A 24,313-nucleotide genomic window follows, 5' to 3' on the forward strand; every position below is an offset into this window, starting at 1 on the left:
AAGAATGTGAAGCTTTGATGTGAAGGCGGTGCAGTGACGTCATAACTGGGACCACGTGACATCCGACTTTAAACTCTTTCTAAATGAAGTTAAGATGCAGTTTTTCAAGTTTGCTCTTTAACAACTATTTAAGACGGATTCAAATTAAGCAACTTAGATTTAATTTAATCTTAGTCAAAGATTATTATTATTATTATTTTTCTTTTTTCAAGAATTATTCAAAGTGACTTGATAAGTAGTGTTTCAGTCAAGAATACACCAACCGAGACCAAGTAGTATCAAGGCCCTCTAAAGGTCTTGGCCTTTTCTTGGTCTTGGTTGATGTGGTCTTGACTACAACATCTAATGAAAGTTAAGCAGCCACACCTTAAAATGCATGTAAAGAGCAAGGCATAAACAAACTTAGCGACTGCTTAGGGCCCCAGGGCCAGAGGTGTAGCCAGTAAATGTTAATAAAGGTGGCCAGGCAATAAACAATGTATACTGAGGGGTGGCCGAAAGCGGATATGGTGCCAGAACCTCAGGGTCAATCTACACTGTTCAAAAAGAAAAATGAACAATCACAACATCCATATTTTTTTAAAATAAAGACAAATTATACTTTCCTAAAGACTTCACTAACAAATAGACGCATATATTTAAACATCCACGCTGTCTAAATTAAAGGTGTAGTGGACAAAATTCTTTCAGTTTGGAGTTCTGGGGCGAACATCTTATTAATTATCATTACTTACCTACTTGTATTAATAATCATCTTGCATTAAATTAATATTTACATGCACTAATATCTGCATTAAATTGATTACTTATTATTAAAGTAGTTATTTATCTCTGATTTCAATGAAGATTCCTAGATAACTTGCAAAGACATAATTTTCTCTTTATCTCATATAAGACAAACTCTAGCTCTGAAAAGAGCATGAATTCTGTATTTATCATCTTTAATGTTAATATATTGATGTGCATAATTAACCACAGTGTTTTTGTTGTCAGGTAATTGTTTACATATAGAAAACTAAAATGTTAAGTTAAAACATTCCACGTGAGAGTATTACTGCTGCCACTGTCTGTATTAGAGGGAAAAAATGGTACGGGTGATTGGGTAAGGGTGGCCATGGCCACCCCTGGCCCCCCATCTAGCCCCGCCCCTGCCTAGGGCAACTCGCCTCCCCATATTTTTCATATATTTAATAATTTTTTACTTATACATGAACAAAATATATATTGGAGGGTTAGGGTTAGAGAGGAAAACCTTCTTAAAGCACAGTTTAGCTAATTTACGCCCCTCCCTCTATCAAAATGAGATCAGAGTTCTTCCTAAATCCTTGGGTCGCTCTCAGGATGGCCTGTGCTTTCCCTGGCAGCCCCAGCCCAAGCCTCCCCCTGTTAAAAAGTCTAAAGTACATTTCAAAATGCAGAACTATGATAATTAAACAGAAAAACAGTACAAAGTGTGCTTTCCACTGTGTCCGAACATCCGCCCTAATCACTATATCTGGCACTATATGGTGGTTACACCATTTTAAATGAGTGTCAGAATGCCTAGTGGATTAAAAACTAACTGACTAGAAATTTCCAACAATGCACCTTTATTGATCAGTCATGGTCACTAGATGAGCAGGTATATCCCAGAATGCTTTGCAAAAGCATCATGGAATTTGTTGTCACAGCGACTAATAACAAATATGATTGAGGGATTTAGAGGTTAGGGCAGACATTCAGACAGTCTGAGTATATCTGTGCCAAACAGGACTGTTTACCATTAAATTGGAAAACCGTGCATAGAATAGCAGGACCCCATTTCACTAAACCTGAATTTATATGTTACAGAGTAAGAGATATAGTCAGACTTGACAAGGCAGACCCTGAACGTCCACCCTAACCCCTGAATGCCTCAATCACTATAAAGAGCAGGGACTGTATAGACTTTATAGTGAACCCAGTTAACTGACGGTTCAGACAGATGATCACTACTTTTCACTCCCATAATTTAAGGAGTAATTTGTAATTTTTCTCAAATGGAAAACTTTTTATCTAAAAATAACCAATGAAAGCTATTATAGTAATGTGCAGTTCATTTATAGGTTTATATTGCTTGTATGTTCCAGCATTCAGTGTTTCTGTGGCGTATTGGTTTAAGTCTTTGCCTTCAACGCTGTCGATTTGGGATTAATTCATAAAAGTTATCTAGCATTAAAAACTTGAATCAAACAGCAGATATGATTTATAACTTTTTTTGTTCCTACATTCAATTGTTTCCAAGATTCAGGCCAGGGGAAAATGTCCCTTACTTTGGGGGTCCTGTTTTAGAAGGGATGGGGTTGAATGGGTTTGGAAGCAATAAAATGTGTTCAGATAATGAAATTCACATAATAAATCATGCATTTGACAGGCCTAACAACTACTCACTCTGACCTGAGCTTTGAGATTCGCTGTTAACAAAATCTCCTTCATGTGCCCCAGAGGAGAAGGTTTGTCTTAATGTGTGAATAGCTTCAGGGAATCCTGGATTAGGAATAGTCCAGTTTTCCCTCAGTTTCTCCTGTAATCTGTAGCCTAATCCATGTTCCAGTCAACACTGTAGAATCTCTCCTTGATGTAGTTCATTCTTCTGTGGCTGAGAGGGTATGAGGATGTGTGTTTATCCTTTTAATGCCAAATACACACTTCTGATGTGATAAATAGTCTTTCCTTAAATGTTCAGCATCTTCCCCTGCAGACAGAAGAAAACCACTAGCAGAAAATCACTAGCAGATTATCTGTGTGGATCAAGGGATAGTTTTATTTGTTACCCTGTCTGGAACATGCAGAAGAAGATTAGGGCCACTTGAAAAAAGGAAAAAAAAAGTTAACTGATTCCGAGTTTAATCTCAGAATTCTGACATTTTTCTAAGAATATTATTTTAATCTCAGAGATCTTACTTTCATCTCAGAATTCTGACCTTAATCTCCGAATTCTGACTTTAATGTCAGAAATATTACTTTAATTTCAAAATTCTTATTTCAATCTCAGAAATTTTACCTTAATCTCAGAATTCTGACTTTAATGCCAAAAATATTACTTTAATCTCAGAATTCTGCCATTTTTCTTAGAAATATTATTTTAATCTCAGAGATCTTACTTTAATCTCAGAATTCTGACCTTAATCTCAGAATTCTGACTTTAATGCCAAAAATATTACTTTAATCTCAGAATTCTGACATTTTTCTTAGAAATATTATTTTAATCTCAGAGATTTTACCTAAATCTCAGAATTCTGACTTTAATGTCAAAAATATTACTTTAGTCTCAAAATTCTTATTTCAATCTCAGAAATTTTAGCTTAATCTCAGAAATCTTACTTTAATCTTAGAATTCTGACTTTTTTCTCAGAAATCAAGAATTTTCTCAGAATTCTGACATTTTCGCAGAAATCTAACTGCAAACAGCAATTCTCATGCAGATAACTGTTGAAAATTGTTTAAATATCTGCATTTTTCTATTCCCCTCAACACAGCAATAATCTATTGAATGCTTTACTGCCAAATTTAGAAAAAAAACAGTCTTTAAAAACACATCAAACAGTAATAATGTCTTATGCTTAATTAGGTCAGGATATCCAGAAAAAAGTCTAGATTTGATTTCTTATGTTGGTTTTATAAAATGGGCCTCATATGCAAAATGTCTCCCTCATAGTGAATGAGAATTAAAATTTTGGATATAGTATTAATATGGAGTCCTTAAAGCACAGCCTCTACCACAGAGCTAATACCTCATCAATTTATAACAAAGTGAGACCAAAGTCTGATTATGTAGACTTTGGTTGTCTCTGTGCCAAACAGGATTGGGAAATACCATTTAAATAGGCTAACTTATTTAGTTTACATTGTATTTATTATTTATTCTCATACATAATAAATACAGTGACAATGTATCTTTTCTTTTTTTTTTTAGCCCATTTTAGAAGTAGAAAGTAGAAAGGTCTGCATGTCTTTCAGCAGCATAACCACAGACTTACAAAAATAAAACTTGACCAGAACATTTTAATAAAAATGAAAGGTCTGAAGCCTGTTCTTCAAAATAAATGCAGTGCTACTGAGCCTGATAACAAAAAGACTTCCATCACCCTCTACTTTTCCAGGAACCTGGCAGTCTGTGAGTCAGGAACTCTGATAGGAACCTATGAAACAGTTGGATCTCACAAGATGGAGGCTGATTATTACTGCCTCTATTCCTATACATATAAAACATGATTTACATCTAAGCCACAGAAACCATTAGACATTAAGCAACAGAAACTAAGATTATAGAAGAAAATTTGGCAGTCTTGGTGTAGTACAGCTATTGACCACAAGAGGGCGGTAGGAACATTATATCTCTTACAGAGCCTTATGAGGTTTATTTACAGCAGAGGATTAAAAAAAATGTAGCCTGGGTGCCAGTCCGAACTTAGTCCCGCCCACAAGGTTTGAATTGAATTGAGTCGGACTACGTCAGGCTAAAAAAAATGGGGTCTGAACCCAGAATCCTTAACTCCTTTTTTTTTTTTCTTTTTTTTTTTTTAAAGAAAAATGAATAAAACATCACTGTAAAAAAAAAATATATATATATATATAATAATAATAATAATTAAGCATGTTTAATGGGTTTTCTAAATCAGAATTACAGAATCTCTGGTCCAAAAACCCAAATGGAAATAACAGAAATAAAGCAAGCAGAGCTTTGAAATGCCCCTTTTACATTTATTACATAATAAAAGCAGCTTTATTTTGTCCAGTGTTACACATAAAAATATAGATGAAATTAACTAATAAACGCACAATAATATAAAGAAAGTGTTTTTAGTTTTTCACATGCCATAAGGCAAATAAGTCTTTCATTCAGATTTCTTTGGGAGTTTTATTTTAAGACAGCGAACAATCAGGCATGTTTGCTCCTGACGTATAAATAAATCAGCCAAACATCAGAATCAGTCTTCAATTAAAAAGCTCTTTCCACCTGTGAAATAACATTTTAAAAGACAGCTTTAACATTTCATTAAAGCACAAATACACCTTAACATCCGTTTCCACCTCTTGTGCGGTCAGAGGTAAAACACAAACCAAATTCCCAAATAGTTTTCCTGAGGATTGCCTCAATTTTAAAACAAAGCTTTATTGAATTATTCTAAAAAAACAAACAACAACAACAACAACAAAAAACATGCCAAAATTGTTAACTAAAATTAAACTCTCAGCTGCCAAACGGGTGTCCAGTGTGTCTCTGACAGGTTTATTAAACCTGACCCAACCCACAGCGTAACCTTTGGAGTTCACAAGCTTGTAGACAGCATCTGGAAACACCAATCTGATCAATGCTTCAACAGCAGCAGTAGATAAGCTTTCTTCTTCTAAGAATCTGGAGCATATTTCTTGTTTTCTCCAGGAAAAGGAAAGTCTGGCGCTCGGTTGAAGTGCCCTGTGAGGAAGATTCCCACTGTGCCAATGATGAAGAGGAGGATGGCGGCCCAGAAACACACCTTGTCGATCATCTTTCCTATCAGAACCCAGCTTTCAATTTCCTGTGTTTGAAAACAAAATGTAACCATAAAGATACATATATAGCTGGAGAATAAGCACAGATTACAATAAATGCACTCATCCTTCTTTTACAATGTAAAGCACATACTGCACCTGACCACCAGGGCTGGCCCAAAGCATATGTGAACTTTAGGAATGGTAAGGTCTCAAAGAACAAATAAGTGTGTTTTTCTATGCAGTTATGATGATTTCTATATAAATAAAGCTACAAAATCAGACAATGTAAGGATTTATACATAATTTATTACTTATAAATAAAAGATTCCTCGGTCTTTGGGCCAGATTGACCAGATTTTTTTCTTTGAATGTAAACTTTTCAAAGACAAACCAGTCTGACAGTGATAGCAGAGCTCATTTACTCGCTTCCTCTATCCTGCATCTGAAGAGTGGAGCTTTTTCAAACTTGAAACCTGAGGTCATCCATGGTGGAATAATGATGGAGTGGGCAGCCTGTGGTTAGTACTAAAAGCCCCGTGCAGGTTTTTATTTTAATCTCTCTAAGAGAAATGCTTTTTACATGGAATATTGTGTGGCAGAAGAGGTGGTTTCATTAAAATAAATTACTCATTAATTGCTCATATGGTGGAGTCCAGGCATTTCTAGTTTAGGCTTCTAACTTTAACGTTACGGTTTACTCTGCCAATGTGGTTTAATTCAGTAGAGCTTCCGGTTTTAAACCAGCCATGAAGTTCCCAATGAGGGATGTTTTATTCAAGTGCGTCTTGTAAACAAAGAAGCAAGGTGGTCAATGAAGGGAAAGCTGCATTAACTACATGTACTGTCCCTTCAGTAAATATACAGAAAAACAGCCTAAAAGGGTCAAAACAGAGAAGAAAGAACAAAGCTTGTGTAAATCTCTGACCAGCCTATTCAGAGCTTTGTGGGACCTCCTGGGATAGAATCTTGACTCCAAACTTGCTGTTGTCCTTTTAGTTATCTCAGGCACACAGAGTAAGAGGAATGTTTCTCAATGGGAGAAAGTTAGGGGCGGGGCTTATAGTTCACCCTAAACTTTTCTCCTCGCTCATGGTTAAAAACTGCAGAATCAGGTACAGCGCCTTTGTCAACAAAGATGGCCGTCAGATATCTAACTGTGATGTCAGCAATGACTTTGCAAAAAGAATAGCTTCCAGCTTTTTGTTTTTACACATGACTGTTTTAGTTATTTTAGTTTACAGTACATAAAACACATACTATTTTATTTAATTAACTTTAATAACACTTAATGATGCATAGGAGACTGTAGAGAGCTGGATTGGGTTTATCGTAGGTTTGTGAGTGATCTAATCATCACACTGATTGCAACAACAGATTTTGACAAAAACAAAGGCCTAAATGATTTTTATTTTAATTTATCATATTCATATAACTATTTGGGTTTCTTTATGCCACTGCAATGTACTTTTCTTTTTAAAATCTTCTATTCATGTGCAGCACTTTGAATGATCTTCCCACTGAAATGTGCTTACTAGATTATACATGAGAGTAGTAGTAGATCTATAATACTAGATGCCTATAGAGATTACCATATCATGCTGACATACCTCAGTGGATAATGCTTTCCATACAGCCTGGTAGAATGAAAACATAGCTTCTGGTTTTATCCCGAAGCTTGTTTTTTTAAAAGCATTCACAAAATAAAAGCTAATAAAAGTCATTAACATCCAGCCTCCTTTACTCTGATACCCAATTAAACAAACTGTGATAATAAAACTGAAACAGAAAAACAGAATTTTGAAAAAAAATGGAAACTATTATTGAAATTCTGTAAAAATGTTTTTGGAAAAGAAAATAGATTAAAAAAAAAAATAAAGTAGGGAAAATTAATTAGCAAAGAATATTTTGAAAAAACAAAAACTGTAAATGTGCAAAGTTACTCTTAAACCCTTTTTATGGAGTTACTTTTACAAACAAGGCCCCATTCACCCCTCTAGATTAAATCCCACCTCTTGGTCACACGATTCATTAAGTTACAGATCCCACCCTCAAGTTATATAGCTGAATTTTTGAGAAGATTAGCCTGCATGGAAGGTTGACATGCACCAAAACTGAATAGTTGCCAGAAAAATCCTTTAATATATCTCAAATTAGGCCAATACGTTTTATTCTAAGTTACGTGGTGTTTGTTGTAAAGGAGAACAAAAATGATCTACTAACTGTAAACTTGATAATACTCACAGATCCAATTTCATTTTGGTGTCTTTTACTCTCAGCAATAAAGTTGCAGGCATCCACACACTGCTTAATCTCAGGGGCTGCCTGTGCCAGACTCTTGTAGAGGTTTGCAGTGCTGCTGACGTCTAAATTATTTACTACAAGGAAGATTAGAGATTAATTGTTAGAAGCAGAGAGCAACACTGATCTAAGGAAACAGAAGATAACAGCATGAGCATAAGATGAGGTTTCTAACTGGAGTATTGTGCTAACTTTCTGAGATACAAAAGTCTCTCACTGATTGATCGAGTGAGGCCGTGCCTCTCTCTTTGTTTGTCGAACATCATTTCACTCCGAGGTTGTTTCAGCACATATTCCTCTGCTCTCTGCATGAGTCCGAAGGAGCTGCGCCGTCGCTCCTTCAGTCCATTTGCCTCTGCTGTCCCCTCGCTATCGTCCACCAGTGGGGACATGCCTAAGAAGCGAGGCACCATTTCCAAGAACAACTGCAGAAGACAGTTTGGACAAACCCTTGTCAGCTAAAGCAGGCCAGTCAGCAAAACACACATGCTTGATTTCCAGAGGCGTTCTTACATGCTTAACGGATTGGGACATGATGTGAGTGCTAGGGCTGCGCAGTGAGTAGTTTAGCACCACAATCTGATTGGTTGCAATGAGAGTTGTGACACACATGACAAAAATGATGTACCTGAGGAGGACATTGGAAGGTTCTCCATTTAATACAATAGAACATTTGGATTATGGTGAAAACATATCCAGCACTACGATGTACAAGTTAAGAAATCCTCAGGTCTAAGGAAAAAAGCAATCAGGTCTCAGGATTCATGAAAAAAGTTGTCAAATGTAAAAAAAAAACTGTTGTTAGGTCTCAGGTGTCATGATTTTGGCACTGTTGGATGACTTGATTATTATTTAATTCACCTGTCTAGCTCTTCGCTCTTTCTCTGAACACAGACTGAACTGTCAAACCAGGTTAGTGACTCACGTGTTCATAATCATCTTGTAAGAATATCACAGTCATTAACCTGTGTTTCTCTCCAATAAAAGTTCCTGCTTTAGACGCCCTTGCCACTGCAGAGCCGCTGCCACTGCAGGATCAATCCGTTCTTTGTTTGAAAGCTTGACCCCAGTTGGCATCTGAAAATGGCCGCTCACATTGAGCGTGGTTCTGGTTCCGCTGGAAGTTTCTTCCTGTTATAAGGTAGTTTTTCCCCTTTACTGTCGCTACAAGCATGCTTGGTGTGAGTTATGGCCTTAGAGTCAATGAGTTGATGCAATCAACTGGTTTTCCTTAGATAGAAAACTTTGAATCAATTTGTCTGTATGATCTGGTTGAACTGTAAAGTGCCTTGAGATGACATGTGTTGTGAACTTTTACTTCATTGTAGGACAAGTGGTCAGGCTCAGGAATGGCGGAAAACAACAAATATTGAGATTAGAAATAAATTAAGTACTCTTTCTGTGACCTAAAATAAACATCTAAAATGTTTTTTAGGAAAGATAGGGTTAAGTTTTGTTAAACTCGGATATCTACTTGGTTGGTCAAGATTTGGCTGAATTTAAAAAAATAAAAATGAGTGACCTTAAACCTGGTTTATTCCCACTTATTTAAACCTGCCAACTTTTCCCTGAGAACTGGAAACCTTTTGCTGAAAAGTGAGACCTGACAACCTTCTCTGGATACCTGATAACGTTTTACTGGAACCTGAAACCTTTTCACTACGATCTCTCCTGCATAATTCCTAAGACATGACAACTGTTTTCACGAACTTGAGACCCTTTAGCTTTCTAATAAGACCTTATAAGTTATTTCCTGAAACCTGAGGATGCCCTAAGATTTACACTGTATAGTTCGGATCAGAGACTTCAGGCGACTCACTTTCCAATCAGAGGGACAGAGAGAGATGTCTCAGGGACCTTTTGAGCAATTAGAAACAGGAAGACAGTCTGAGCCAGCAGGACAGAAATGGAGACAGTTAACTTTTGTCCTCCAGCTGGAACATGAACAAAATGGGAAAAGGAAATTAAATTAATAGATGCCTTACTAACAGTAAAACAGTTGTTAATAGTGAACAGAACACTGCATCGGATATTTGGCCAATTCTGTCTTTACCAGAGTGTGAATATCCAATATCTTTCAACATTCCCTCACAAAAGGTAAAAGCTTTCTTTATAGTAAGAGTAAAACTATTACATCAGGATTTAATGTTAACAAAAAGTAACTAAATACTTTTTATTGATGAAATAGGTTTGTAACTTTGAAAGCAGATAATGAAGAGATTATTTTGACAAGTTCCAATTTTTTTCTCAAATTAAACCTTAGCAAGTACTGGTGTTTTGTTCATGATTGATGCTATAGCAAGGGTTGCAATCTCCCCTATGATCACATTTGTATCAAAACAACAAAAGACCTATCCAAGGCCTGTTATTGATAGCAAACTGCACTGGCCTTGAGCAGGAAGGAAATAGGCCAGTACAACCAGTGAGGAGATGAGGGAGCAGGGCAGGATGATGTTGATGATGTAAAACAGAGGCTTCCTTTGAATGACCAGGTTGAACATGATCTCCTGGTACTCGATATCGTCGGGGGAATACCGAGTGTTGATCATCTTCCTGGCAGGTCGATGGACTATGGCCCACTCACCATTCTCTGTTATAGGGGGACAAAAAGAGTTAGGGTAAAAAATGTGGAGCTTAAATATAAGGGTGAGGAAATGTGTACCTGTGAAAGCCGCAGGGTCAATGTGCACCCATTCAAATGTTTCATCATTTTCAGCAGCCAAGATCAGGTCCAGCTCGTTGGCACTGTATGTCTGGGACCTTGGGTTTTGACAGAGCAGAGACACAGATAATAATAAATAATAATAATTCATTCAAACATTTTGAGAAACTTGAAATTTTAAGGCAAAAACTTCCACAAAATGTGAGGTTTAGGACTTTAACTTAAAGCAGTACTGTGTACATTTTAACCTCTAGGGGTGAGCTCATGGATTAATAATCAGATATTATAACTGAATATTCATATTTTAATATTTTACCTTCTTTTTCACAACTAATCAAAATGGTCAAGCTAAAGGCTGTTATAATCTGCTGCTCTGGGATTTTTGGTTCTGTTTAGTTTTCACTTTGGGTTTTCTGTCACACTTGGATTTGTTATTCTGTTTTAACCGTTAAGAATTATATAATATTTTGAATTACCGTACTTATTAGTTTTACTATTCCTATAGTTAGTTATCTAAGTTATCTCCATTCCCCTATCCTCTAGTTTTGCCTTTGGTCATTCCTTGTTTTCTACTCATATGTCGTATTTACTTTTTGCTTCGTTTAAGTTCTTTTCCTGTTTGACTTAAGCCCTGTTTGCTCCTTTCCCCTTTTAGCTGCTTCTGTCCACACCTGCTCCCAATTAGCTAATTACTCCATTCATTGTTCTCTCCCATATATACTCCTCATCTACAGTTTCTCACTGCCGGATCCTCTTCACTCATGTATCTTTCCCTCTCATGTCTCTTAGTTTTGGTTCCCTGTTTATTATTCCTGGTTTATTGCTTCTGTTAAAATCTAACTCTAAATTATATCTACAAGAAATCTTCCCTGCCTCTTCATCTTTGCATTTGGGTCCTCAGCTAACTCCCCCTAAACTTGACAAGGCTCAAAGTCTAAAATTCAAAAGGGTACTTTAGCATTTATTTATTAGTCATATTGGGCTAAATACAAGAAAAATCTAATCTGTAAAATGAAAGCAGGGTGTAAGAAAACAATATGAGACAATTTCTTTATGTATACCGTAGCAAAGAATTTAATACAACTTTCACCCCTGGTGCCAGACTTCTAACGTCCAGTTTTGGTGCCCCTGAAAGCAACTAGCAAATCAAAATTAACACGTTTTCCCAACTGATTCGGAATCTGCAGCAATTTGTTTTGTTAAAATTAAATTTCAAATGAACAAAAGGCCTCTAAGTTAAACGGCAGGTTTTTCTACATTTCACAACAAAAACTCAAATTTAAGCAGAACTTTCACCTGCTGAACAAAGACTGAACTTAAAGGAATAATTACTAACAACTCACTGACTGTCAAAGAACACAACCTACTTAAATTATTGTCCCAACATTTAACACAGGTTTTCAGGTTTACACAACAGAAAAAAATGAATCTTCTGTTTTTTGTCTTCTTTTACAGTGATTGTAAAGCCTGCTGTGCTTTGATTTTATTTACCTGAATACCAGTGTGCAGTTTTGATAGTCAAATGGGAAGTAGGTGATTTCAATGGCACAGGTGCTGCGATAGATAGCTGGAGGCAACCAGTACATCCATCCATTGCTGCTGATCAGGACGTTGGCGTAGTAAGCCACATCAAACTGGCCATCGATGCTGCACATGACAAAGAGGAATGGGAAAGAGAGCTGACCTGAAGCAGCTTTCTCACTCTGCACAGGAAAAAACAAAAAAACAACACAGGATCTCACACACATTTTCACAAAAAGGCCTCACTTGTTTTCCAGGACGATGTCAGGAAGCCAAACCGTGTTGTACGGCACCCGGATAACTTGAATGCCGTGATAATTGCTTTCATTCCAGGAAAGGCGATAATCAGACCATTGCTGTTGGACATTTGAGAGGAAAGTCAACAGTGACGTTAAAATCCAGGTTTTTGACGGGGGTTAAAAAATAAGACAAAATAGAAAACTTACAATTTCAATCCATACGTTGGTTGTAAGAGTCTCTTCTTTCTCATTCTGCAAATTCAGGGGAGAAGCAGGAAAATGCATTAGAGCTTTACCGTTTTGAGCCGATGAGAGTGATAAATGTGTACAATGGGAATCTAGTCAAACTGTTAGTACAGCACTTGAACATTTCCCATTCGGTTATTGGTTATAGTTTGATTTTGGTGCCAACAGAAAATAGTGCAACATCTGAGGCAGATGGAAAGGGGCATACAGAGGGAATTTGATCTTAAAAATATTGTAAAATTCAGAAAACTGGGCTGTTAGCTGCTAAGGTTTCTTTTTGCTGCAGTTATAGGCTAATTAAACCTATTAGGGAATGTCTATCATAACCATGTAGATTAGTCATTTATTCCTTACAGCTAAATGGCTGTAAGGAAGATACCATACTAGAACATACAGATCAAGGCTTGCAACAAGCTTCTAATTAGAACAAGGTCTGAACTTTGACTAGTCCATTTAAAAACATGAGCTTTGCAAAGAACCCATGGTTGCTCTGGGTCCATGTTTTTAATGCTACAGTTCTGCTTAAGGGTGAATCACACTGCTTCAAAGCTTTTTACAATAAATGTTTTATGACACTGATTCCAAAAGGGGGGGTTGTGGCCCCATTGGGGGTTGCAGATAAAAAAGTAGGGGGTCTTGAGATCCTGTAGTGTTTAAAAGTAAAAAAATAAATATGATAATGAGGCATATTTACGTTAACAGACATTAAAATGTCCCTTATTGCTGTTATTAATCTTATGTCAGGTTATATCTTTTTCAATAGTTTGTAATCAACCAAAAGTTTGGATCATTAATTTATTCTGGTACTATTTTGTAGATCGGAGAGTGAAAAGTTTTATTTTATGGTTTTGTGTGTTTGCTAAAGTTTTCTAAGGAAACCTCTAGGGCTTTACCAAAACAACAGCAACTGTTTTCTGTGAAGTAGTTGATTTCAAGTGATTATGAATGCAGACTTTTCTAAGTTTTATCTTATGTGTATGTCTCTGAAATGGGGGTCGTTAAAGGGAATTGTTGGCCTGACTGAATAGGCGAGGTGTTCTTTCCCTTTGTATGGGGGTAAGGGTTGCGATGATAGGGGGAAGGAATCAACTCTATTGCTGCACTGTAGGTTTTTGAAAGCTGGTCTACTGTATAAAGCCTCAAACTCAATGCTATTTCTGACATTTTTGATTGGAAAAAGCTTCCTGGATGGGAAGCGAAACGTGTTCAAACTTGGAAACAAAGTCCATTGTATTGTTATTTGACTTTTACAGATATTATATTTTCCTTTTTCTCAAATGTCTCTTTTTCAGATTGAGTTTTACAAATTGCATTTTGGAAATTGCTTTTTACAGATGAAATTCTCTCACTTAGAGCCAAATAAAACACTTGCTAATGACCAATAAAAATGTTGCTACTAACGTCCAGTATGTGTCTTTGCTTCCCTCTCCAGACGAAAGCCTGCTCCCAGAGTTAAAAAGAATGTGATCTATAAAACGCTATTTGAAAAGAATGCAACAGAAAAAATAACATTAGGAAATAATCCAATGATGATTTGAAAAAAAAAAAATTATCTGGGAAAAGGATTAAAATTACTTTTGAAACCTTTTTTGATTAAGAAATGTATAAAAGTTGTTTTTCTAGACTGCATTTTTTTTCAGTTTTGATTTTTTACATTTTTTTCACAGGAACTAATTAATGTTTTTTTAGATGAGACTGAACATGATGAGAACAACTAACAGTGTCAGCTGTTTAAAACATCAGTTTCATGGAAAATCAGAATCGTGTCAGACTTTTAAAATAAGAAAAAATTAATCGGTATTTTGTCTATGCATGGAAAATGGGAAAATTGTTGAAATATGAATGCCACCAATGTTTTCTTTAATGTTGTACCTGTGTTTTTTTTTTAAATGATTTTCTTTAAAAAAAAGTAAAAAAATGGAAACTTACCAGTGAGATTAGATTAGTCAGCGTCAACTTGATCATAACCTGCACTTTCTCCTCAGGATGGACTGCTGGACGGGTGTTCTTGTTGTAGCCTTTGAACAAGTCATGGATCAGCTGTCTTTCCTCATTACACACCACTAAAGAAACAAAACATAGGGTGTAAGGCGAGACAGGTGTGTCATTTTCCTGATAAAAACAAAGCATTCAGTTTAGGCGAAATAAAACCTTCCACTACACTGCAAAAAAACGAAATCTAGATGAGTAATTTTTTCTTAAAATAAGTAAATTTTTTCTTGGATTGAGGAGGTAAAAGACACGTTTTGCCAATGGAACAAGACAATTTACACCTAAAATAAGAAAACACAACTACCGGTACATTGTCTACTTTTTAAGTGCGTATTATCTGCTTATCTTATTTTAAGAGTAAAAATTCTCATTTCATTGGCAAATTATCTCATTTACCTTCTCAAATTAAGGATAAATACACTTAATTTAAGACATTTTTACTTATTTCTAGATCGTTTTTGCAGTGTATCCTTAGTTTAGATTACAGAGCAACTATAAATTTACACTTTAAATCAAATTTGTCTATTTGCCACTAACATTTACATTCGTGTTTGGCACTAATAGGGTCACAGTTAAACCCTCTACAAAGCAGCAGACATGTGGTCCCTCATGGGTTCTCCAGTCTCTGGCTGGTCCAGCCAGGCGCAAATATTTAATTTACCCATGGGACAGTTTGCATAGCTGCAGCTCTGTAATGACAGCGTTGACAGCTGTTTCAATTCTTAATCATTAAGCACCGCTAGGCTTCACACAGGATGCATTTGAGGGCAAACATAGTTGAAGCATGAACATCAAATATGTACAGGAAGTAAATTAATAAATTAGGGAATAAGATCAAATAAGTGAAATTTGAGCTTATTTGATGAGCTACAACTGTTCAGGTAAAACAAAACATTTCTTGCATCCTACCAAAGATAACAGTAGAAATCTGTTTGACACAACGATGCTGACTTCCAGATAGTGCTATATGAGCTGCACGCTATGTTCTTAACTGCTAAATACAGCTCACCCAATCAAGTCAAGTGCATACAAAGTTCATTCAGTATTTTATGTCAGCGCTTTGACCTCAACACTTCCTGCAGCTGAAACCTAAATCATCCTGGTGACGGACGCTAAAACCGCAGGCAAGGTCAGAGATAAATACAGAAGGATTAAAAAAGGATTAATGATGCGTGGGAACTTTGTCTTTAACATGTTGTGACATGGAGGTAGAGAGCATTTTGTCAGAGCAACACGACCCTACAGGTCAACATTACATCATCATGGTTTAAGCGTGGTAAATACAAGCCCCCTTTTTCTTTCCTGACTCTGTCCGACTTGTGCTGATCTGATTGGGTTGCTTTTTACCATATTTTATAGAAAATTACATCAGAGTTGATTCTGAAGAATAAAAATGAGTTCACAATACATGATGCAATGAAAGGATACATACAAAACAGGTAGAAAAATCCCTGGACTTTAAAAACGATGACCAGAAATTCTGTAATAATAAAAAAATGCAATAAAAAGAGGAAATGACATGGGGTGCTAATTGTTTTAGATACTTCACATCCAAATTTTGTATTTTGTCTTTTATCTTTATTATTATTATTATCAAATGATTTCAGGAGTTATATGGTTTCTACCCTTTTCTGCACAGTCCGCCATGGTGGCGACAGACACAAAACTTTGTGTAAACAGACACCTAAAGACATACTAGTCACCAAGGCAACAGCAAGGGGAAAAAAAATTTTTGTTTGATATAGAAATTTTTTTGGTGGAAATGTTTTTCTACCAAAAAATGACAATGCAAGAAATAGAGCTGTCAGTTATAGAGTGAATTTTGTTCCATTAGTATAGCAAAGAAGACTTGTAAATCAAAATGTAGAAAAGAAAAATGCAACCCAGAAATCACAGTTTTGAAGGTTTTGAGAATATTTAAAATTTTCAATTTTTATTTTGACTTTTTTTCAACAGATTTTATGTCTCTCTTTGAGTTTTTATGCAGGCGTCCTGCGTTACTGTCACATTTTCCTCTGGAATGGAGAGAGAACAGAAGGGAATGTGATCTATAAATGTGAAGAGAATGCAATTACACTAAATCTGAAAATGATCATTTTGAAAATTTCAATTTATAAACATGACATATGTAAAGAAAAATAATTTGGAAAACTTATTTTTTAAATATAAAAAAAATAAGTAAAAGTGATTAGAAAGTTTTCCAAAGCGTAATTTCTGGATAGGATTTTTTCCCCCCCAGATATTTCCAGTTACAAGACATGCTCTTCGGATGCACAATTAATTAAACAAATACACAATGATGGTCTTAAGAGACAGGGGTAAAATTCTTTTAGTAAAAGAACACCAATGAAAAAGAATGAGATAAAATTTAAAAATTAATGTAACCAGGGTTAAATCTCTTCAAAAGCTGAAAATTGTCCAAATGACTGCCTTGGGAGTTACAACTAATAGTCATGTTTTTTGTCTGTTGGAGAAAACAGGAGTACCCAGAGAGAGTCCCCTAATTTACAGGAAGAGCTGATCAACTCCATGCAGAAAGAGCCAAACTCAGACAAGGCCACAGTGCCACAAACTTTTCCACCTTGCAGACCATGTTGTTTCATTCTTTCATTAAATGAACGCTTTATATATTTTGTCTCTGCTTAAAATAAAAGTATCTGTCACTAAATGTATCTTAAGATGAGCAACATTGCAGAGTCCGCTTGCAAAATTCAACTGAAATATACCATATTTTCCAGAAACTTTATATGATTTTACTCTAATTTCTAATTTGAAAACTTTATTTTCCACAACTTATCCTATATTGAGATGGAGCAAAGTGTTGCTTTTTAAATAAAGAAATACAAAATGACTGGGTATAATTAAACAGTTTCATAATGAGTTTGAACGCTTCAACAGCATTTGTATTGTGATTTACAGAAAAAGCTTTTTGTGAGACAAAAAGGCTTTGGACCTTTAATAATAAATGAATTTTTTTTTAGATGTAAATCCTAACAGATTTTTTTTTTTTTTTTTTTTTTTCATTTAACCTTAATTTATTCATCCAGGGGACCTCATTTAGATCCACAATTTTATTTTTAAAAGAGACATGTTTGCTCACACAAAAAAGCCATTAGATTAAAACGTTATACAAATACAACTAATTAAAATGTTCGACTCAATTAAACAAGTTAATTAAAAAGGACTTAAACGTGTGCAAGTGGGCGTGCTTTGGTGGCGCAGTGGTTAGCGCACACAACCCATGTACGGAGGCCTTAGTCCTCAACACGGCCGACCCAGTTTCGAATCCGGGCTGTGGTCCTTTGCCACATGTCTCTCCCCCTCTCTTATACCCCTTTTCCTGTCAGCCTACTGTCCAAAAAAGACTAGCCACTAGTGCTGTAAAAAAAAAAAAAAAAAAAAAAAAATGAACAAGTGCAAGTCCCATAATATTTGGATGAAAGCCCATCACCTCCAGCTAAATCTCTCAAAAGAATGAACTGCTTGTTTTCCCAACCAAACCAACCATACACTACTACTAAAAACTAGAAAGGTCCGACCATACCTAACCCAACATGCTACCCAGCTCCTGGTGCAGTCTATGGTTATCTCCTGCCTTGACTATTGTAACATACTCCTGACTGGTCTCCCAGTCTGTACGATAGAATCGTTATAAATTATCCAGAACCTGGCGGCGCTGCATCAAATTCAAGTCCCTGATGCTAGCGTAAAAAGTGGCTCCCGTTATTTGAACATTCTAACAAAGGTTTATATCCCAACTTGGTTACTCAACTTCAGCAATGAATTTCTGTCTAGCAGTGCCTACACGCTTAAGACAATCCAGACTGTTTTCATGGGTTAATTCCGAGATGGTGGAATGACAGACCAAGCGCTACAAGAACAGCAGAACACCTGTATATCTTTAGGAAAATCCTCAAGACCAAACTGTTCAAAGAGCATCTCCTATCCTAAATCTTACCCATAGCTCTTTACTCCTCAAATACTCTTTCTGTACTTCCCTCTATCTCTTTGCTGTCACCACTGATTCTGACTAGGGATTTTTCCTACCAGATCTACTTTGTAATTCACTTTGGATAAAAGCATCTACTAAATGCATCAACATCTAAACATCTAATATTTCTCATTTTGCTTCAAAAATGTCAGTTGTCGCAAAGGCATTTGTGTGAATAGTTCCAGATCCAGCAGAGTACGAAAATGTTGAAGGAGACGAAGTCCTGAGAGTAAAGTTTGTGGCTGGATTCCATGATCGGTCAGGCGGAGGCTGTCAAAGGACAGATAGATATGTAAAAGTGGATGAGTCCATTCATTAATAATAATGGCCAGTTCACATGAGAATATCGATTAAAGTGATAAGTAAGAGATCTATACCTTGCTATGACCATTATTGTTCTATGATAGAGAGCATCCAACAAATGGGTGTAACAGGTGTGCTCATAGACATGCCAGTGATTTAACACTAAAACAAGCTTCTTTGCACTGAAAGAAAAGCCAAATGTATTTCTGAAGAAGACCCCTGGTTTTATCTACAACTTCTTTACCTTTTAGTGCATGATTTAAAGTTGAGGTTTTTTTTTTGTCAATTTTTATGCTAAGTTTCTGTTATAGGAAAAAAAAGATTGAAATATCCAATCCATTTAAACAAAGGGGATGGATTGCAATAAATCAGTTGACACTTTATTTTGCCAAAACAAGAACAAGACAATCATAAAAGCCCTCACAGCTTGATGCTCTGCCCAGCTCTACTCTAGAGAAGATTATACAAACTAATTAAAAATAACTGTGAAGGTCTCCACATACAGTTTAACCATAACAAGCTACAGACGGTTGTAGAAAACAATAAAATGTTGAATTAACCTTGAGTCTAAAGGACTCTGTCCTCTATTCCAAATATTACCAAATATTAATAAACAATTTTTCTCACCCAAACACTGCTTAGCCTTGCAGATGCACAAAGGCCTGACTGAATATTTTCATATGGAAAGAAAATAAAAAAAAATGCACTCATTATTAATTATAGAAGTAAATATATAGGAATTTGACTTTACATAAGGTATGGAGTGAATTGTCTTCCATTATTGTTGCAAGTAAAGAACAAAAATGGAAATAAAAAAATAAAAAAGGGTAGGAATGTGCTGCCCAGAAAAAGGCTTTTAGAGTAACTGCTGTCTTTGATAAAAAAAATTTTTTATCCAAATAAATTTTTCTAATTTTTTAATTCAATATAATTTTACATTTTCTATTTCAGTTTGAGTTTTATGTATAACTTTTTTAAAAATCTTTTCCCCATTCTCCTCACTTAACTAAAAGCGCGCATTGATCGAGAAAAATGTGGACACTAACATCAATGCAGACCAATAGAAATACATCTTTGCTCATGATCTGTAAAACCTCATTTGAAAAGAATGGAATTTCTAAAAATAGATTTAAAAAGGTAAAAAAAAAAGAAAAGAAATTATATCAAAATAATTAAAAAAAATTAGAAATGAGGAACCAGTAAAGTTTCTCTCATAATCATTTTCTGATTAAGATTTCTTATTATAAAATCTAACATTTGCCCCTTATACTTGTCAATTGTTTTACCAAAAGGAAGAACTTGTAAAACAACTCAGACTGAACAGTGTCAAACACAGACTGCAGATTTGGTGGGCAAAAGGTGCAAATGCAGTGCGGTGTAAAAATGTTCACACATCAGAGTCATTGTTTAACACACCTCACTGCAGCTTCTCTACTGTTACCCACTTATTACTCCATCCAAACGGTGTCTTGTTCACAACAAAAATCAAATAAATTAGAAAAGATTCCCAAAGGAGAAAATCATGACAATCTAATTGAAATTAAAATAAGTCCAATTGGGGAAAATTTTAAAATGATTAAATGGGGTTTATTTAACATAAGATCTCTTTCTTCAAATAGTCTGCTTGTTAAAGTCTCGATTTTTGATAATCACAGTGATTTATGTTGCCTTACAGAAACCTGGCTGCAGCAAGAGGATTATGTGAGCGTAAATGAGGCAACTCCTTATAGTTCTTTTAATTTTCACATACCCAGAAATTCTGGGCGAGGTGGAGTAGCAACAATCTTTTGAGTCTGACTTACTGATTACTCCAAAAGCAGCTACTGATGATCTCTTTTGAACATTTAACCCTTAGTTTCCCTCGTCCAAATTGCAATACCAGAAAACCTCTTCGTTTTCTTTGTATCTTCCACCAGGTCCTTACTCGGAATTTTTATATGAGTTCCTACAGTATCTAATTTAGTGTTGAATACTGACAGGGTCATCATAGTGGGGGATTTTAACATCCATGCTGACATTTAAGGTAATAGCTTAAGTTCAGTCTTAAATGTTGTCTTAGATGCTATTGGCTTTGTTCAAAATGTGAATACTCCAACACATTCTCATCTTCATACTTTGGACCTTGGGCTTACGTATGGCTTAGAATGTGAAGAAATAACATTATTTCCTCACAACCCTGTCCCCTATGACTACTTTTTAACAACATTCAGGATTACTTTAAGAGTTCTCCTCCTCCAAAATAAGGTTACACTTTAGCAGATTATTATCAGATAATGCAGGTATAAATTTTAAACAATCTGTTTCACTTTATCTCTCCTCTATGTCGCTGAGCAGTGCTTGTTGATGGGGTTGCTAGTTCTCTTTGTTCTGCGCAGCGCCTTCGAAAAAGAAAAACTTTAAAAATAGAAAGCTGGCTCCCAGGTTTAATGTAGAGCTGCCCACTCTGAAGCAAAATGCTAGGAAACTGGAGAGAAAATGGCGCTCCACATGCCTAGCTTACTGCTTTATAGGATGACCCTTCGTAAAGTAAGAGCAGCGTATTTCTCTTCAATAATAGAGGAGAATAAGAATAATCCTAGATATGTTTTTAATACAGTAGCCAAACTCATGATGAGCAATACTGTAGCTCTATTGAACTGTTCATCCCACCTGTTCTTAGCAGCAATGATTTTATGGGATTCTTTTTAAATAAGATTGATCGTATTAAAAATAAGATCACAAGCACTTTTCAAACTATGATTGGTTTGTCTCTGGAAGGTGAGGCAACATCTGAGGTAGCCTAGTTCTAGTTGAACTTCTAGTTTAACTTTCAGAGTTAGCAAAACTATCGTCTTCATCTAAGCCATCAATTTGTATGTTAGATCCAGTTCCAACCAGGTTATTTAATTTAATTGAGTGGTGCTAGACTGGTTTAAATCTTATTTATCTGACCGATTTCAGTTTGTTTACATAAATGACAAATCTACCTCATGCTCTAGGGTTACCAGTGGAGTACCAAAGTGATCAGTCTTAGGACCAATTCTCTTTGCTATATATATATATGCTCCCAATCGGTAGAAATATTAGACAGCATGGGATTGACTTCCACTGTTATGCTGATGATACTCAGCTATATCTGTCTATAAATCCAGATGAAGCTAACCCATTACATAGATTACAGGAATGTCTGCTCCTGAATGCAGCCAAAACAGAAGTTATTGTCTTAGCTGATGCAGCAGTCACTTCATTTGGATGAGATTAAACTGATCTCAGATAATAAAGTAAAAAATATTGATGTTTTTATTTATACAATTTTTTTGTGTTTTTATTTTTGACCATGACCTGTCATTTAAATCTCATATCAAATAGGTTTCTAGAATTTCCTTCTTTCATCTGTCAATGCATTTGTTACTTCAAGGCTGGACTGTTTTAATTCCTTACTATCAGGAAGTCCACAAACTGTAGTCAGGCTTCAGCTGATCAAAAAATGCTGCAGCCAGAGTTCTGATGAAAATTAAAAAGAGAGATCATATCTCTCCTATCCTAGCTGCTCTTCATTGGCTTCCTGTTAAATCCAGAATAGAATTTAACATCCTCCTTCCCACTTATAAAGCCTTAAATGTCCAAGCTCCATCTGATATCAGAGATAAGATTAATCCTTATGTTCCTAACAGAGCACTTTGCTCCCAATCTGCAGGATGATTAGTGGTTCCTAGAATTTCTAAAAGTAGAATGGGAGGCAGATATTTTAGCTATCAGGCTCCTCTCCTGTGGAACCAACTATCAGTTTTATTCCATGAGGCATACACTCTACTTTTAAGGGTAGGCTTAAAACTTTCCATTTTGATAAAGCCTATAGTTAGAGTGGCTCAAGTTATCCTGAGCTATCTCTATAGTGATGCTGCTATAGGCTTAGACTGCTGGAGGACATAGGGACCCCTTTTTCATAATTTGCTTAATTATATCTCTATTCTCCCACTCTGTAAAATGTGTTACTTCAATCTCTAACGTTATACTCTCTCTGCTTTTTTTGCAACCAGAACCACCCATGACACCACCATGTTTGACTGTCAGTAAGATAATATTTTCCTGAAGTGCTAGTTAAAGAATTGATTTGTTTTAGTCATTCATCAATAAAGACAACACTTTAAGATATAATGTATAAAACTCGGGTGACTGCACGATATAATAATATATATGTTTTTATTTTTAAGCTCTGTTGAGGTCTGCATTGTGTGACTATTTTTGCTGTTATGATTCTGCTGCTGTAGCACCATCATATCCCTGTGGGAAAATAAAGAGATTTTTTTCCAATAAAAACAGAACAATAAATGAGAGAAGAATAACTTCTTGAATTGTCACAACCTTTCGACAAGGTAACAAAATAATAAAAACAATTAAGAGGTTATCATACAGACTTCAATCTTTCATCTGTCCACCAATCAGTAAGGAAACACAGACGTAACCCCACGCACCTTCCTAGATGTCCACAGCATATTTTTCTTCAGACACTTGGGAATTTTTATTTTGGTAGATTATCAGTCAGTGCGGTTGTATTCCTGTTGCTCAGCTTTGGCCCATTTTGTGGATTTTTCTCATTAAGGCTATTTTAGTCTGTAATTCTCTGAATGTTCAATCATCAAGTCTGAGCATAGGTGAGGCTCTCTGGTGCTTTAGATGTTTTTCTGTTTTGACCTGCTGGAGGAGCCAGGAATCCTGTAGGCTGATCACTCCTTGGAAGCATCACCACTGTCCCACACTTTCTCACTGTTGTTCACTGGAGTCTCTTTGAAATCTTTTAAAGTACTTCACGTTGTTAAAGATATTCTCTGTTTAACAGATTTCTTGACTCTCTTCACCTGAAAGTCATTTCTTGCAGAGTTAAAAAAATTAAACTTCCCAAAATGTGGTCAATTAGTCAATTCATTGATTTCACTGAGGGACAAAATAACATTTCAACTTAGGGTCCATTAGAGTCAGTTAATTTCCCTCTTTATGTATGAAATAATTTAAAAACTGCTTTAAATTTCTGATGACAATAATTATTTTATTAATAATAATAACTTGATGATAATAATAATCCCTTTGATAATACATGTGATTGCTGTAATAATAATTTAGTTCTGACAGTACATTATGATAATATTAATCTTTGATATTAAAGTTCTAAAATAGCACCTTTCATTAAATCTTCCTTTTACGATAAACATTAAAATCTACTTCTAATTTTCAATCAAACCATAAAGGTTTGACTTCTGTCTTCTGATTACTATCAAAACTGATTTATCATCCTCATGTTTTAAAAGTATCAACAGCCTTAGACCTGAATTTAAACACCACCTTCCATCCTCATCTACCTTCAGGTCATGTTTGTAAAAGCTCTGATTTTCTTCAGCATGATGTTTTAATCATAATCTCTGTCTTAAGATCAGAGATCCTGCACAACCACCCTACACTTACCAAACACTATATGAGAATTTGTTATGAGACTGGGTTGGTTATCCTTCTCAGCATCTTTTAAATGAAAGTTTCCCAAACTTTTCAGCCCATGGACCCCAGAAATAATAGTGCAACACACTGGTGACC

The 24,313-nt window shown here is 35.6% G+C and overlaps 1 protein-coding gene across 1 annotated transcript in view; it reads right to left on the bottom strand.

Annotated features, from left to right (window-relative positions):
* Positions 1-4,701: 4,701 nt before the first annotated feature.
* Positions 4,702-24,313, bottom strand: part of LOC107099786 (acetylcholine receptor subunit gamma-like) — a 21,042-nt gene continuing 1,430 nt past the window's right edge. The window contains exons 2-12 of the mRNA XM_015398047.1: positions 14,392-14,525; positions 12,424-12,468; positions 12,224-12,333; positions 11,948-12,103; positions 10,457-10,554; positions 10,184-10,384; positions 9,614-9,728; positions 8,308-8,422; positions 8,012-8,219; positions 7,738-7,871; positions 4,702-5,540 (exon numbers count right to left, since the gene is read on the bottom strand). Of these exons, the coding sequence (XP_015253533.1) occupies positions 5,370-5,540; positions 7,738-7,871; positions 8,012-8,219; positions 8,308-8,422; positions 9,614-9,728; positions 10,184-10,384; positions 10,457-10,554; positions 11,948-12,103; positions 12,224-12,333; positions 12,424-12,468; positions 14,392-14,525 (1,487 nt within the window). The 3' untranslated portion in view covers positions 4,702-5,369. The remainder of the gene's footprint in view (positions 5,541-7,737; positions 7,872-8,011; positions 8,220-8,307; positions 8,423-9,613; positions 9,729-10,183; positions 10,385-10,456; positions 10,555-11,947; positions 12,104-12,223; positions 12,334-12,423; positions 12,469-14,391; positions 14,526-24,313) is intronic.

The sequence above is a fragment of the Cyprinodon variegatus genome, unplaced genomic scaffold, assembly GCF_000732505.1.
Source record: "Cyprinodon variegatus isolate N-32 unplaced genomic scaffold, C_variegatus-1.0 Scaffold908, whole genome shotgun sequence".
NCBI lineage: Eukaryota > Metazoa > Chordata > Actinopteri > Cyprinodontiformes > Cyprinodontidae > Cyprinodon > Cyprinodon variegatus.